Genomic DNA, 16,303 nt, shown 5'->3' with positions numbered 1-16,303 from the left:
ACAGTTCTTAGAAACTGGTAAGGAGACAGAAGCCCATAATTACCCCCAAACTCACCCACCTTCATACATATTCACAGAGACATCAACAGTGAATTTATACATAAAGAATAAGTGAGGCAAAGGCAAAAGCAGTATCAATCTGTCTGAGTGTAGGCAATGGTGCTTTGATTATTTACCCGTACAAACTCTTCAGTCCCTTTTGGTTATCCCCAACTCAGCTCTTAAGCCGTAGATTTTTGCTGTGGAGAACTCAGATGTGATGTAGCTGCTCCAGTAACTCTTTTCACAGTACTGCATGTCAATAATGGGAATGATTTCTAATCAATTTAAACTGCACACGGTACTTTAATAGAACAAGAAGTTTATTACTCCCACTCAGTAGTTCCTGGGGGCTTTGATGTTAAGTCATACATAATTCGAGAAATACCAGGAATCTTCTTAATCTCAGTGACCATCTTTAATACCACCTATTAAAAAAAATTATAGAGAAAAGTCAGCATCCACTGCATGTCCAGCAGTCCTAGAGGGCTTACATTTGTAATTTAAAATTAAAATTTGACTATTTTCACTATTGTCCTCCATGTATACGGGATGGTTTCTGATTAATCTTATATAATGAACCTATTCCCCTCTGCAGGGATAGGTTTAAGTTATTAAGGTTTAAAATCTTAGTGACTTAAACTCAGTACTACTCAAAGTGTGATCCACAAACAGGTGCTAGTCTGCAAGTTGTGTCTGTGACTGAGCCACAAGTGCTTAAGAACATATAGCGATTTGACATTGCTGTGGCATCCAAGCATGTGATTTTATGTGTTTCAGCCAATGCTCTGCAAATTATCTGCAGCTTAAACATACAACTCTAAGGGCCACCAAGGTGGCACAGAGTACAATGTAATAATCATTATCAAGTATACAGGAGGAGAGGATAGCCTGCTCACTTGTCAAATTTGGCAAATTTGAGCCTAAGAGAAAAATGACTCTAAGCCACGTTCCGAACCAACCCATCTACCTAGCTATCACGACAGCCTCGTGTTAGTGCACTGGAGGCAGTAGCCCAACTAATAGAGTCTCACTTTGATTTTCACTTGCTATTATGCAAGTAGCTCCTTTGGAATGTTCTGGTGAAGACAAGGATCAAAAATTGAGTTGGAATTGGTAGTAGGGAGAACATTTAGGCAATTCTTGGGTGTCTGGCCATAAAGCTATCAAATTGCATCCTTATTTCTAACAAACTCTTCTTCACTCCTAGAGTTTTCTTTTTTATTTGGGGAATACTATTTGTAAAGTAGAAATTGGCAGGATTAGATAAAATTATTATAATCAATTACTTTTTATATAGTAATCACACATTTGGAGAGCATATATAATTTAAGGCCTTTTTCTGCCCCAGTGTATTAATCAAATATGTGAAAATTAAAAAAAAAAAAGCCTATCTTATGAACAGAAAACCAACATAAGAAATACAGCACTGGCATAGCCTATTCCATTCACCATATTATAAAATGTAAGAGGTACTGAGAACGTGCATTAGAAAAAAATATATAAATTACCTCTACAGGGATCTCATTGCCAGGTGTTGCAGGTATACCAGTCATGAAGTCACTAGTAATAAAGGTTCGAATAACCACGGATCTCTGGCATGAAGGCTGCTTTTGAAGTGGGTCCCGATCAAAATGTAACGGTGTCAAAATCACCGGCATCTGGCTGATTTTCCCAGCATACCCTAGAGAAAGGTATATGTAGAACCAATCACCGCACCACAGAAAAGCACTCTAACTCAGTTCAATTAAATCCTCCCAGGCAATATCTGAAATCACATATACACACACAGCATAGTTAAGACTGTCATCATGCATTGATTTCAGCTACTCGCAGAGCATTTTAATTGGACTTAATCACAAATGCAAAAAAACAGAATTTGATCACATCAGTGATGTTTCACTGATGTGCCATAAACAGAAACAGTCCAGTCTCATTATTCTCTATTATAATTTGCAGTATAGTTATTATATTCTACACTGCAAACAACGAATTAGCGAATACTGAACCATTTCTCCCGGGGGAAATGGAGGGTTAGGTTCCTGCAAGCCTCTGGTTGTAATATTTTCATCAACTGATTAATATATAACCTTGTTTTATGTGTTTCTGACTTAAGACACTGTATTTAATATTTATTATAGATTCATTAACACTGAACTGACAATCAACAGCTCTTTAACTCATGCCTGAAGTTTATCTAACACACAGATTTTCTCTGTAAGGTACATCACAGCATTCCTGTGCTTAGGAACCCAGACAGCACTTCAACACTATACTTGAGATCCATTTTAAACAGCAAAATCACCAACAAAAGACATAAAAATGCAAAAGATATAGCATCAAGGAGATCATGAAAAAGACTTGTTCACATTATGAGAGCTGAAACAAGAAGGCATACCGTCACCTTGTTCAAACTCAGCTGGGAACATCTAAGTCTGGAAATTCAAATTTTCTGCTGCTCTGTGCATGTCCACAAATGGCCACAAAGGGGAATATATTTCATTTAGAAGCAACATTATAGGCCAGGTGCAGTGGCTCACACCTGTAATCCCAACACTCTGGGAGGCCAAGGCTGGCCTGACCTGACTCCTGACCTGATCACCTGAGGTTAGGAGTTCGAGATCAGCTGGCCAAAATGGCAAAACCCTATCTCTACTAAAAATACAAAAAACTAGCCAGGTGTGGTGGCGGGTGCCTGTAATACCAGCTACTCGGGAGGCTGAGGCAGGAGAATCACTTGTAACAGGAGTCAGAGGCTGAAGTGAACCAAGATTGTGCCACTGCTCTCCAGCCTGGGTGACAGAGCAAGACAGACGCCGTCTCAAAAAAAAAAGCAACATCATAGAACATTCAAAGATTTAAATAATAAAAACAAAAGCATCTAAAAAGCAAAAGCCACATCCTCCTACTCTTAATGTCAAGCTTCCAAAAACTAGTTTCAGAGGGTAGTAATCAAAAACATGAGCAACTTACCAGACTCCCTGAGAATGTTATGGGCCTCAAAATCAGCTTGGCGTAAAGTACTGAGCACCCCTGTTGTCAAGAAAGTGGGAGTAACATCTGTAGGAGGTTCTTTAACTGGTGGGCCAAATATATAAACAACTCTGGAAACAAAGAGGTAAAAATAATACAGCAATTACATTTTAAATGTAGAAATCACATTTTAGTATGAGAAGCAAGGCACTTAGAACAGTAACATTCTTTCCATTTCCCACTTAGTTTCAGGCCCTTCTCCTGCCCACTTCAACTCCCCAGATGGATAGGACAAGATATAAGATTATAGGAAGGTCTGTGTTCTACGTGTTTTCCTCAAAGTGTGTTCTCTGGAATATTCTGTATCTCAGAATGTGCAAAGATATAAGTGATTATTACAACTCTCTTTTCACTTAATGTACTGGGTCGAAGAGTATCCCCAAAACTTCATGCCCACCCAGAATCTCTGGGGAGAAAAAGGGTCTTTGCAAATGTAATCAAGTTAAAATGAAGTAATACTGGATTAGGATGGGCTCTAATCCAATGACTGGTATCCTTCCAAGTGCCGGGAAATTTGGATACACAGATACCCACAGGGGAATGAGGGTCATGTGAACACAAAGACAGACTGGATTATGCTGCCACCACTCAATAGTAGGAAGAAGCAAGGAAGGATCCTCCCCTAGAGTCTTCAGAGAGAATATGACCCTGCCAACACTGAATTCAGACTTCTGGCCTCCTAAACTGTGAGAAAATAAATGTCTGTTGTTTTAAGCCTCCTAGTTTGTGGTAATTTGTTATGGGTAGTCCTAGGAAACAAATACACAATTAAAATTTAAAAATAGGTGTCTTTATGACAAGACTTCAGAAACTATTAATATACTATGCTAACATGCACTGGAAATCTCCAAGAGGAAACTACAGTGAATTTCCCAAAATTAGTAAACTCATCTTTTTTTCTCTACTTGAGAAACAATCATTCTAGAGAGATTCTCATTTGCACTTCATTAAAAAGGCCATTGAAATAGGACTTAGTATCCTACTACTTCCTTCCAAAAAAATGATTCATTACTGTTTTATATAAATGTCTGTTTGAAAGACATGAAGATACACCACAAATATCTTGAGTTAATGAGAGTACAGTTTGGAACATAACTTGAGGAAATTAGAATCAGACAATTTTAACAACTTGAAGTGTAGCTGGCCACTGGTTTGAAGGGATCTGTTTCACAATCTTCACCCAGAAAACAAGAGGGAATCAGGGTAGAGGTATGAGTGCCACTTAGCTAGTTCTCCCTACTCCAGCAAGTAGAGAATTGTCGCTTTTCGTTAGTCCTGTTTTTAGCAAAGAAAATAAATATCCCTGGAAACTATCATGGTAAAGTTTAATGTTTTTTCTTCTTTTCTTAATATGTACTTAGGTAAAATACACAATGGAAAACCGTATTAGCACAAAACCACTGGTATCACCAACTACTTTATTGTCTCCTTCCAAACATACTACAACAGAAGCAAGGTTTTTGTCCCACGTATAGACAGTAAGTTATAATTTTTCTAAACAATATAGTTCCTAAAGCTCATAAAAGATCTTTACAGGAGAAAGTTAAGAGAATGCCATGAACCTGCTCTTTTCACCTTCTCATTTCTTACAAACAAAAGTAATCACTAGAGTGTACTGGGACAGGTATTTACCCACACTATATATGACAGTAAAACTGGAACAGTCCCTCCCTGTACAAAGATTCCCTTATCCAAATTAGGAAAAAAACCGGCAAACATGGAAGAATATTTTTAAACTCCAATTCATCAAAAAGACCCCAGCAAATAAATCTAAAGTTCACGAAGATTTTTTTTTTTTTCCTTTTTTTAAGACGAAGTCTCGCTCTGTCGCCCAGGCTTGAGTGCAGTGGTGCAATCTCAGCTCACTGCAAGCTCTGCCTCCCGGGTTCACGCCATTCTTCTGCCTCAGCCTCCCGAGTAGCTGGGACTACAGGCACACACCACCATGCCTGGCTAATTTTTGTATTTTTTGTAAAGATGGAGTTTAACCATGTTGCCCAGGCTGGTCTCAAACTCCTGGTCTCAAGTGATCCACTCGCCTTGGCCTCTCAAAGTGGTGGGATTACAGGCGTGAGCCACCATGCCTGGCCCCCATTATTGAAGATAGTAATAATTCTATTTTTCAGCATTTTAAAGATGCTTCTGTATTTGAGGGTTTTCAGTTCATTTGAGTAAGCCTTTGAATGAGCATGTTCCCATCGGTAAAAACATGGCTTCCCTGTAACTCCTTATCTCGAACTATACAGACTCTGCTAGGTTAACATTAAAAGGTAAGCTTCTGATTTCTGCAGCAATTTGAGTAAAATGAAACTTCAAGTAATTCTTTTTGGTTGTTAACTGCCTAACACCCATGAAGAAAACTGAAGAGAGAGAATAACTGTGAAATAAGAACATTTAATTAGCAATCTAGTACAAAATAAGTGAATTTTTGAACTATATATGGTACGATGAAATTGAGGATTAGAAATAGATTATAAATCAGCTGTTGATATATCCAATGTAAGAAGTTAATATGCAAATTAAAGGAAAATTAATCTAAATGTAAATTATATATTTAAATGTAACTATTTTAATGCTATCTGGCACATGCCTATTTCTTTTCTTTGATTTTTTTCCTTGGGGTTACTACTAAATTAACCAAGTCTCCATTTTTGTTTGGAGTGGGGGTTGTTTGTTTTGTAGGGGTGTGTGTGTGTGTGTGTGTGTATGTTACTTTATTTGTAATTCTGTAACCTGGACATACTTTTTTCAATCCTTCTGGAATAAAACATGTTACCATAAAACCAACAGCTAATATAAGCCACTAATTTAGAAGATGTTTTACAGCTGCCTTTAATATTGTACACTAAAATAAAAATCTTTCTCCTTTAAATAATTTTTAACAGATGATTACATTGTGATGAAGAGTCAAAACACAAGATAATATTAAATATCTACTTAACTGCAACCTATGTGCATATTTGAATTACAAACACAGCCATTTACTCTTATCTACATGACCTACCTATATCTACATTTGAGCCTTTCGGTCTTCCATTAATTGAAAGCCCTTAAGAAATACATCCTTCCATTACACAAGCCCCCACCCTAGCTCCTGTGAAACACACCTGTTAATGTTGTGACACATGCGAGGTATAAGCCTAGCCAGAAAAATAAGTGATTCCCAGTCAGGTTCATCTTTACTGGAGATTCCACACACGTAACTGTAGGAACGACAGTCACCCTGAAAATAAAAAGATAATCAATAATTTTTAATAGTCAAAAGATACACCAGTTTAACTTGACAAAGCTGTTTTTTTTAAAAAAAAAAAAAAAAGAAAAGATGCATTGAAAAATATCTTATGCATGGTGACATTATTAATAGATTTTTGGAAATTTTGAAAGTATATACTAAATGCTTCTTTAATGGTATAAATGAATTCCAAATTAAAATCCCATATTAAATCCTACCTGAATCAGCTAAGACATACATAAACTATCATGGTAATATCAAGAATTTAGGCTGGGCACAGTGGTTCATGCCTGTAATCCCAGTACTTTGGGAGGCCAAGGTGGGCAGATCACCTGAGGTCATGAGTTCAAGACCAGCCTGGCCAACATGATGAAACCCCGTCTCTACTAAAAATACAAAAATTAGCCAGGCATGGTGGCATGAACCTGTAGTCCCAGCTACTCGGGAGGCTGAGGCAGGAGAATTGCTTGATCCTGGGAGGTGGAGGTTGCAGTGAGCTGAGAGATCGTGTCACTGCACTCCAGCCTGGGTGACAGAGCGAAACTCTGTCTCAAAAAAAAAAAAAGTATTCAACATTCCCATTACCTGCATAACAGTGGATAACCAGCATATTTAATTTGGCAGACAAGGCCAGGTACAGAAGCTCACACCTATAATCCTAGCACTTTGGGAGGCCGAGGTGGGTGGGTCAGTTGAGCCCAGAAGTTTGAGACCAGCCTGGACAACATGGCAACACCCTGTCTCTACAAAATATACAAAAATTAGCTGGGCAGTGTGGTGGCATGCACCTGTAGTCCCTGCTACTCAGGAAGCTGAGATAGGAGGATCACCTGAGCCCAACGAGGTCGAGGCTATAGTGAGCAGTGATCATGCCACTGTACTCTAGCCTGGGCAACAGAGTAAGACCCCATCTCAAAAAAATAAAATAAAATTATAAAAAATTATAATTTGGCAGACAAGATCTGCCCGTGTTTTTTGAGTGGATAAAGAATTCTTAAGTGGGAGACAAAAACAATTCATAAACATTTACTTATCAACGTGTTTAAGTATCAGCTTAAAAGTTAATTTTAAAATAAGTAAATAAAACTGATAATTTATTCTCTTTTCCTGTGTCCTGTTTAATCCAAGTAATTTGCTTTTTTTATGAAAAGCAATTTTAAAAAGTAACAGATTAGAGAAGTACCTAATGCCCAGAGTGGCAGGTACTAAGAATGTGAAAATTCAACATATGTGAATGCTAATGTGATAGCATCTATAAAAGTGTAAAATGGGCTGGGCGTGGTAGCTCATGCCTGTAATCCTAGCATTTTGGGAGGCCGAGGCGGGTGGATTGCCTGAGCTCAGGAGTTCGAGACCAACCTGGGCAACGTGGTGAAACCCCGTCTCTACTAAAATACAAAAAATTATCCAGGTATGGCGGCATGTGCCTGTAACCCCAGCTACACAGGAGGCTGCAACAGGAGAATCGCTTGAACCGGAGGTGGAGGTTGCCATGAGCTGAGATCAAGCCACTGTGCTCCAGCCTGGGTGACAGAGCAAGACTCCATCTCAAAAAAAAAAAAAAAAATAGTGTAAAATGCACATGCACAGAAAATGATCCTACATAAATACATGGATAACTGATGGGATGCCTATAATAATAAAAAACAGAACAGTTTAAATGCCCATTGGTTAGAAGAATAGTTAAATAAATGATGGTATGCATAGAATATAAGGGAACAGTTAAGAACCATCTACTTGGAAAGGCACAGAAAGGTAAGTTCATGATGTTCAGTTAAAAGAAAAAAGTTGACAATGTGTACCCCAAATCCCCTCTTTTATTTTCTTTTTAAAGTGTTTCTGGAAAGACACATACAAAACTTAACTGGAGAGTAGAAATACAAAGAATTTTTTTTAATGTATTTTCATTTTTTACAAATACGGTTTACTTTGGTATTTAGAAAATAAAATGCATTGTTATACTAACCATGAACCATCATTTTTATCTGGGCTTGCAAGGGTCTAAGCTTCAAAGGGTAAGAGACTAAAGTCAGTTATCCAATAACAAAAGAAAATTTTATTTTGGTGTGAAAAGTAGTAGAGCCTGAATAAGTTTCATTTTCAAGAAAGAAATCACTCATTCATCAAATTATCTCAAATATCTATTTTTTGTAACACTTCTCTAAAAAGAAGAGTGGGGAACTATTTCAACTCCCTTTGTAGCAGCAGTTAGCACACAGACGTGGAAGTTCTCTATAACAAATCTACTTAAAACTGAGAAACTTTTAAGAATTAAATAACCTGTCCACAATTCTATTTTTATATATTAGGGTAATACTGCCTGTAAGTATCATTGCAAATTTCAAAATAAATTTATGTATGAATGAGATAATCCATAAACCACTGAAAGAAAGTATCAGTAACTCCAAGTAAGGTTATTTCAATAGTGATTTTAAAACAACATAAGCAGCTTACAACATTTGGCCTTTAAAGAGAAGGCAAGAGTTCCTTAACCCAATAGCTGGCTCTATCACTTTCATGAAATAAAACATTTTAGTTTACTTTAAAAATAACAATCAATTTTTTTTTTTTTTTTTAAGATGGAGTTTCACTCTTGTTGCCCAGGCTGGAGTGCAATGGCGCAATCTTGGCCCACCGCAACCTCCGCCTCCTGGGTTCAAGCAATTCTCCTGCCTCAGCCTCCCGAGTAGCTGGGATTACAGGCATGCACCACCACACCCGGCTAATTAGTAGAGATGGGGTTTCTGCATGTTGGTCAGGCTGGTCTTGAACTTCCAACCTCAGGTGATCCACCTGCCTCAGCCTCCCAAAGTGCTGGGATTACAGGCATGAACCACTGCGCCTGGCAACAATCAATTTTTATCTTGTTTTATTTACAGGCAGAACTGCATGAATTCAGAGCAAAGGGGAATTTAAACTGACAGATTCATATATTTAGAAAAAATGCTTATTAGGTTTTAGAAGAATAATCTCTGAAACAGTAGAATTTCTTTTTTTATTTTTTATTTTATTATTATTATACTTTAAGTTTTAGGGTACATGTGCACAACGTGCAGGTTAGTTACAAATGTATATTCTACACATAATTTTACTGTAAGAGGACATTATAAACACATTAACCCAATAACTGGCACTTACACCATTTTCGAGTTGAACTACTGACACCTCTTCTAGTGTCTCCATTTAACCACAAACTTGAAATAGAAGAAAATAACCTTCCTCTTCCCTACCCTCCCACACTTTTGCTCCCCAAAAACTCATCTGAGGATCATATAAAGAAGGCCGGGCACAGTGTCTCACGCTTCCAATCCTAACACTTTGGGAGGCCAAAGTGAAGGATCACTTGAGGCCAGAATTTCAAAGCCAGCCTGAGCAACACAGGGAGACCCTATCTCTACAAAAAAATTTAAAAATTAGCCAGGCATGATGGTGCTTGCCTGTAGTCCCAGCTACTTGGGAAGCTGAGGTAGTAGGGTCGCTTGAACCCAGGAATTCAGGGCTACAGTACGCCGTGATCACATCACTGCACTCCAGCCTGGGCGACAGGGCAAGACCCTGTCTCCAGAAAAAAGAGGAGAAATAAACATACTATCTTATTAGTTATTAGTCATTTTGCAAGTAGCATTTTATAATTGAGAACTATATTATTCTCATGTTCTTTTACAACTAGAAAGGCAGAATAAACACAACATCAGTAGAACGTGTTCCCTAGTACAGGGAATACACAAGCTGAGAACAACACCTAAATGGTGTAACTTATTCATCTGGAGGCCTTCCTGCAGTTAAAGACTTCTAAAACCACAGTATATTTCACACCTAGGATAAATGACCTCTTGATCCCTGCCCTACAAGGCAGAAGTAAGCATGCCAACCCTATAGGAAAGGGTTGCTTTCAATATTTACCTTTGGTTAGAGTTCATAGATGTTCCAAAACTACAAAATCTCAGCCTGACTATTTAGTTCCATTAACTATTCACTCCCTAAACATTCTATAAAAAATTACCTTATTTCTCTAAACTTGGTATATATACTTACATATTTCATTTTCCTAAGTAATCCTTATTTCAAAATGAGTAGAAAGAGTGCTTGAACCCAGGACGCGGAGGTTGCAATGAGCCGAGATCACGCCACTGCACTCCAGCCTGGGCAACACAGTGAGACTCCGTCTCAAGAAAAGAAAAAAAAAAAAAAGCGTATCACTGGTGAATGAATTCACACAACTCACCTGCACACCTACAGTTTTAATTGGCAGCAAGAAGGCATTCAGTGAATGCAGACTGGTAATTTGCATCAGCTTCTCCTGATCCTCTTCTGTTGTGCAGGCTTTGACTCTCTGTAATAGGGTATGTGGCTGAGAAAAACCAAAGAAGCATTTTTTCAGTTTTAAGAAATAAGGTATTCACTCTTTTATTATCTACTACTATCTTATGTATTTTACTGGTTTTTAGCAGTGGATTGTATTTGGTATCTCCTTGAGTTGTGTGTGCTATGCACTATGCCAGAAATTCACACCTGAGGGCTAGGACTATGAAGAAGTCTTAGGATAAGAAATGCAGATTATATTTACATACATTCAGGCTTTAGTACCCTGTCACCAGCAAGTGATGCACCTTATCTGAGTCAAATATTATCTCTAATGCTTTTTGCCATAAAGTCAGTTTTGTCTGAAATTAATATAGCTTTAGCCATTTCTTTTTATTTACCTGGTATATGTTTTTCCATTCTTTAATTTTCACTCCTACAATCCCTAGGTATTAGTAATGCCTGTTGTGAATAGACTATACTTTTCATATCTACTATTCTATACTAAGCAGATTTTAGTTTTCAATCTAGTTTGACTGTCTATGTCTTAACTAGGGATGTTAGTCCTTTTAATTATAGGTTATCAATATAGTTGAATTTCATTCTACAATCTTTTTCTGTAATTATCTATTTAACCCATTTTTTACTCTTACTCCTTTCTTGCTGTCTCTTGAACTGGTGATTTCTCCCAGCTCATTTATTTCCTCTTTACCAGTTTTGAAGTTAAATCCTCTATTTCTATTCTTGCAGTAGTTGCCCTTAAGTGTTAACAAGGATACTTAAAAGATAATCAATCTTCTGTCCTTCTGGCAAGTAACACAGACATCTTTGAATTCCTTAGCTCAAATCAATCCCTTTGTGGCTTACATGTTACTTCAGCTAAACATTGTTACACATTTTCTAATAAACAAGAACAAGTAGATATCATTTTTACCTCTACTCTCGATTTTATAATTATTTTTATCATTTTATACAGTCCATGTTTGTTTCAGTTTTAGTCATTTACCATTTTCCTTGCTTAGCATTCCTTCTTGTATCTCATGACTTTCTCCTGGCATCCTGCTGCTTCTCCTCAAGTCAGTTCTTTAAAACAATGGTTCTCAGCCGGGCCCAGTGGCTCACGCCTGTAATCCCAGCACTTTGGGAGGCCGAGGCGGGTGATCACCTGAGGTCGGGAGTTTGAGACTAGCCTGACCAACATGGAGAAACTCCTTCTCAACTAAAAATACAAAATTAGCCAAGCATGATGGCACATGCCTGTAATCCCAGCTACTCGGGAGGCTGAGGCAGGAGAATCGCTTAAACCTGGGAGGCGGAGGTTGCAGTGAGCCAAGATCGTGCCATTGCACTCCAGCCTGGGCAACAAGAGCAAAACTCCATCTCAAAAAAAAAAAAACAATGGTTCTCAACCCTAACTGCACAAATTACTTGGAATGCCCAGGTCCCAGCTCAGACCAATTAAATTCTAGGGCTATATGTCAAGAATAGTATACTTCAAAAGCTTCCCCAGATGATTCTAACATACAGCCAGGGTTGAAAATCATTGCCTTTAGTTTCTTAAGTAAGGGACTGTTGGTAGTAAATTCTATTTAATCTCGAAATAACTTTATTTTGCCCTTGTTTTTAAAAGACAGTTTAGCTGTTCACTACAGTTAATTATTTTCTCTTGGTATTTTGAAGTCTTGCCTTTACTGTTTCAGTATAATTTCCTGGGTAGGTAATTGATCTGTTCTCTGCAGCTGCTCTGTCTTTGGCAGTCTTTAATTTCTCTAAGATGTGCTTACTAGGTGTCAAATTCTTTTTCTTTATTCTGCTTGAGATGTGTTACATTTCCTGAATCTGAGCCATCATGTCTTTTACCAGTGTGGAGGAATTAATACCTTTTTTTCTATTATTTCCTTCTGGACATATGTTAGCACTTGCCTTATCCTTCCATCTTAACCTTTTCTACCCATATTTTCTTTATGATGATTTGTCCTAATTTCTGGATAATCTCTAAACAACTTTCTTTTAGTTCATTAATTCTCTCTTTCAGCTGTTTTTCAGTTATTATTTTCATTCCCAGAACTTAGATTATTTTCAAATCTGCCCAGTTATTTTTAGTAGTCTCTTATACATTATTCTTATTATGAATAGCTTATTTCTATTTACTTTACATATTGCTTGTTAATTCCAGTAAAGTCTTGAGGGTCTTGTTCTGACAGTTTTTTCCTTTCTCATTCATGGTGCCATACTTCTATATGTGATTTGTATTTTTTATTATAACCTCATATTTGTTGGAAATCTATCTATGAGAATCCTTTGGGACCTAGGTGAAGATATTCTAAAGAGAATCTGCATTTTTCCTTGCCTAACTCCCATAAGCACTACCAACCCAGATCCACTTTAAAATTCTTTCGTTGCAATTTTCAGACCACACACATTACATAAATTAAAACCCCAAATCTGTAGAATAAAATAGACTGGGGAATTTTTCCATTCATCTTCAATTTGGAGCTAAAGGGTTGCATAGTGTGAAGATATCTGATCCAATCTCTGGCCCTTCTTGGACCCAGTCTCATACTCAGACACCTGTACATGAATGAAATTGTAAAAACCCAAATCCTAGACCACAAAGGATTAGTAGCTGTCCTCAGAGGAGCAGACAGCTTTGGTTTCTTGAAATGATGCTCCCAATAAATTCCTGACTCAAAGGATTTCCCTTATTATCTTGAAATACACATAAAAGAGTGCTTTAAAATACTTTATCTGACATTTTTAGAGACTCAGGATATCCAGTCTTGTTTGGCTGGAAAGAAAAATGTGCATATAAGAATATCTGTGGAATATTTTCTCCACAGTCATTTCAAAGGTTATATTACACCAAATTTTCAAATAATAAAACCCTAAAAAATTCATTATAAACGCTGGTATATAATAAGAATCCATTCAATTTCTTGTAATGATTAGCTGTATCAAATATTACCTTTTTAACACTTGCAGAAAAATCAGCTACTATTTTCAAAATATTGTTGGTTTCAGGAAAGTCCTTACAAATATAAGGTTCTTCAGCACATATTACTCTGATTGCCAGGCCAGGACCTAAAGGTAGGAGTAACAATAGTATTTAATATTAATGTTATATTTCTAATATAAAAATCTAATATAAAAATGCCACTATTTTCAAAATATAAAACCTTTCCAAAATTAAAATCCATCTGCCCATCATAAGTATCCAAATGTAGCTATTAGTTTCCCATTCAACTCAGCATTTTTTAGAATGCTTCAACATTCTAAAAATGTTGTAACATTTAGAATGCTGCAACATTTAAATTATGCATACTTTTTAGTCTGCATAACTTTTTGGCATATTAATCTCTGTCCCTAAGTTTCTTCATCTATAAAACAGGATAATACTATCATAGTTTCCATTGTGAGGCTCAAATAAGACAGTATGTTTAATTCTCTCCCTATCATTCCTATCTCCCTTTTTTTAAGAGATAGAATCTTGCTCTGTCACCAAGGCTAGAGTGCAGTGGTGCAATTATTGCTCACTGTAGCCTCAAATTCCTGAGCTCAAGCAGTCTTCCCACCTCAGCCTCCTAAACAGCTTGGATTACAAGCACAGGCAGCCATGCCTGGCTAATTTTTTCAGTAAAGATAGGGGTTTCACTATGCTGTTCAGGCTGGTCTTGAACTCCAGAAGCTCGGCTTCTGGAAATGCTGAAATTACAGGCATGAGCCACTGACTGCACTTGGCCTATCCTATTTTTACAGTCCATGTATTAAGTATCACAAAATTATCCAGTAAATATTTTTAGTTTATAACATATGTGCCCATCCAAAGTTTTTAATAAGGGAATTTTCCAACATATACATAAAGAGGACAGTATAATTAACTGCCTTACTCATCATCCAGCTTCAACTATCAATCTAATTTTAGGAATGGTATTATACTGTTAAAATATACACATAATCTAATAAATAATGTGAGTTTTTAATACCAAAAAATGTGAACTGGTATTTCTATTTTATTTTATTTTGACAGACTCTCATTCTGTCACCCAGGCTGGAGGGCAGTGGCACGATCTCAGCTCACTGCAACTTCCACCTCCCGGGTTCAAGAGATTCTCCTGCCTTACCCTCCCCTAGCAGCCACCAGTGTACCTAGTACAGGCATGCAACCACCATGCCCAGCTAATTTTTTGTATTTTTAGTAGAGATTGGGTTTCACCGCGTTAGCCAGGCTGGTCTGGAACTCCTGACCTCAAGTGATCTGCCTGTTTAGGCCTCCCAAAGTGCTGGAATTACAGGCATGAGCCACTGTACCCGACCTCTATTTTACCAAATACTTAAAAGTTGGTAAAAACACAAGGTGTGCATAGATCTATGGAAAACTGGATCCTGCTGCTTTACTACAACAGAAAAGGCATCACTTGAGATGCCTAGTTATAGGCAAAACCTCAGCTATGTCCAATTAATTCCCTAGTCCATTCTTTACCTTTAGAATAAACAGCATATTTAAGAGTTTTTAAAGCAGTAAAACCATTTTTGCCAATGAAATCTTACATAATAGAAAACTCAACATACAAAATAGATTTTTTAAACATCAAGTGAGTCTAGATGAAATAATGACCAAGGACATAGAACACTTGGCTTCCCTCCATTACATTCACAGATCATTCTTTTCTTTTTTTTTTTTAAGATGGAGTCGTGCTCTGTTGCCCAGGTTGGAGTGCTGTGGTGTAATCTTGTCTCACTGCAACCTCTGCCTCCCGGGTTCAAGCGATTCTCCTGCCTCAGCCTCCCGAGTAGCTAGAATTACAGGCACCTGCCACCACACCTGGCTAATTTTTCTATTTTTAGTAGACTCAGGGTTACAGGCGTGAGCCACCACGCCGGTCCACAGACCATTCTTTGCCGGCATGCAGGTTAGGGACTAAAGATCTCAATCTGATTACTATATTTGAGAACAAGTGCTAATCACCACATAGGTTATACATGTGTAAAGCTGTTTATGGAGCCAATATGATCATTAAGAGTATAAACTCTGAGATAAAAATTATTGGGGATATCATTCTGGCTCCACTCCTTTCAATCTGAGTAACTTTTGGCAAATTAGTCGCTGTCCCTAAGTTTCTTCATCTGTAAAACAGGATAATACTAGTTTCCATTGTGAAGATTAAATAAGACAATAAAATGTATTTAGCAGAGTGCCTAGCACATAGAAAGTATTTAAGAAATGTTGGCTATTATTATGCTTTTCAATTCAATTAGGTCATTCTCCCAAATCATCCCCTAATCACTATTACAGTGAGCTAGAACCTGATGTACAGACTTGCCCAACCTCTCAGGAACTAGTAACAAAAACAGGTTAAGACTTGCAGTCCTAACTTTAAACAAGTATCACCTCTAATTTTTTTCTATATGACAGCAAATGAAGTATTATTTGTTCAGGAATTAGTTACATTGTGCCAAGAATTCTCTGCACAGAATAAGTGGTTCATCCATTCAAACAAGTCAGACATAGGACAAGGATTTTAAAGAGCTAAGTTTAAATCCTCACATCTTCCATGGAACGCACTGAGGTATGGTACAAATAATATAACAAATCCTAGCTCTACTACTAGGACTGTGTGGCAATACTATTAAAATATCTTTATGTCTTGGTTTTCTCGTCTGATGGCAACATCAGATGCCAGACTCCCAAGGATAATG

The 16,303-nt window shown here is 37.4% G+C and overlaps 1 protein-coding gene across 2 annotated transcripts in view; it reads right to left on the bottom strand.

The window, feature by feature from the left end:
- Positions 1-344: 344 nt before the first annotated feature.
- GMPS (guanine monophosphate synthase) overlaps positions 345-16,303 on the bottom strand; it is an 81,144-nt gene continuing 65,185 nt past the window's right edge. For both annotated transcript variants that reach the window (XM_055381879.2, XM_004037882.5), the window contains 6 exons: positions 13,572-13,687; positions 10,530-10,655; positions 6,180-6,295; positions 3,013-3,143; positions 1,551-1,723; positions 345-467 (listed from right to left, as the gene is read on the bottom strand). In XM_055381879.2, the coding sequence (XP_055237854.1) occupies positions 366-467; positions 1,551-1,723; positions 3,013-3,143; positions 6,180-6,295; positions 10,530-10,655; positions 13,572-13,687 (764 nt within the window). In that variant the 3' untranslated portion in view covers positions 345-365. The remainder of the gene's footprint in view (positions 468-1,550; positions 1,724-3,012; positions 3,144-6,179; positions 6,296-10,529; positions 10,656-13,571; positions 13,688-16,303) is intronic.

The sequence above is a fragment of the Gorilla gorilla genome, chromosome 2, assembly GCF_029281585.2.
Source record: "Gorilla gorilla gorilla isolate KB3781 chromosome 2, NHGRI_mGorGor1-v2.1_pri, whole genome shotgun sequence".
In the NCBI taxonomy this organism is placed as follows: Eukaryota; Metazoa; Chordata; class Mammalia; order Primates; family Hominidae; genus Gorilla; species Gorilla gorilla.
Note: the sequence above shows the minus strand (reverse complement) of the source record. Positions and strands in the feature narration are given on the sequence as shown.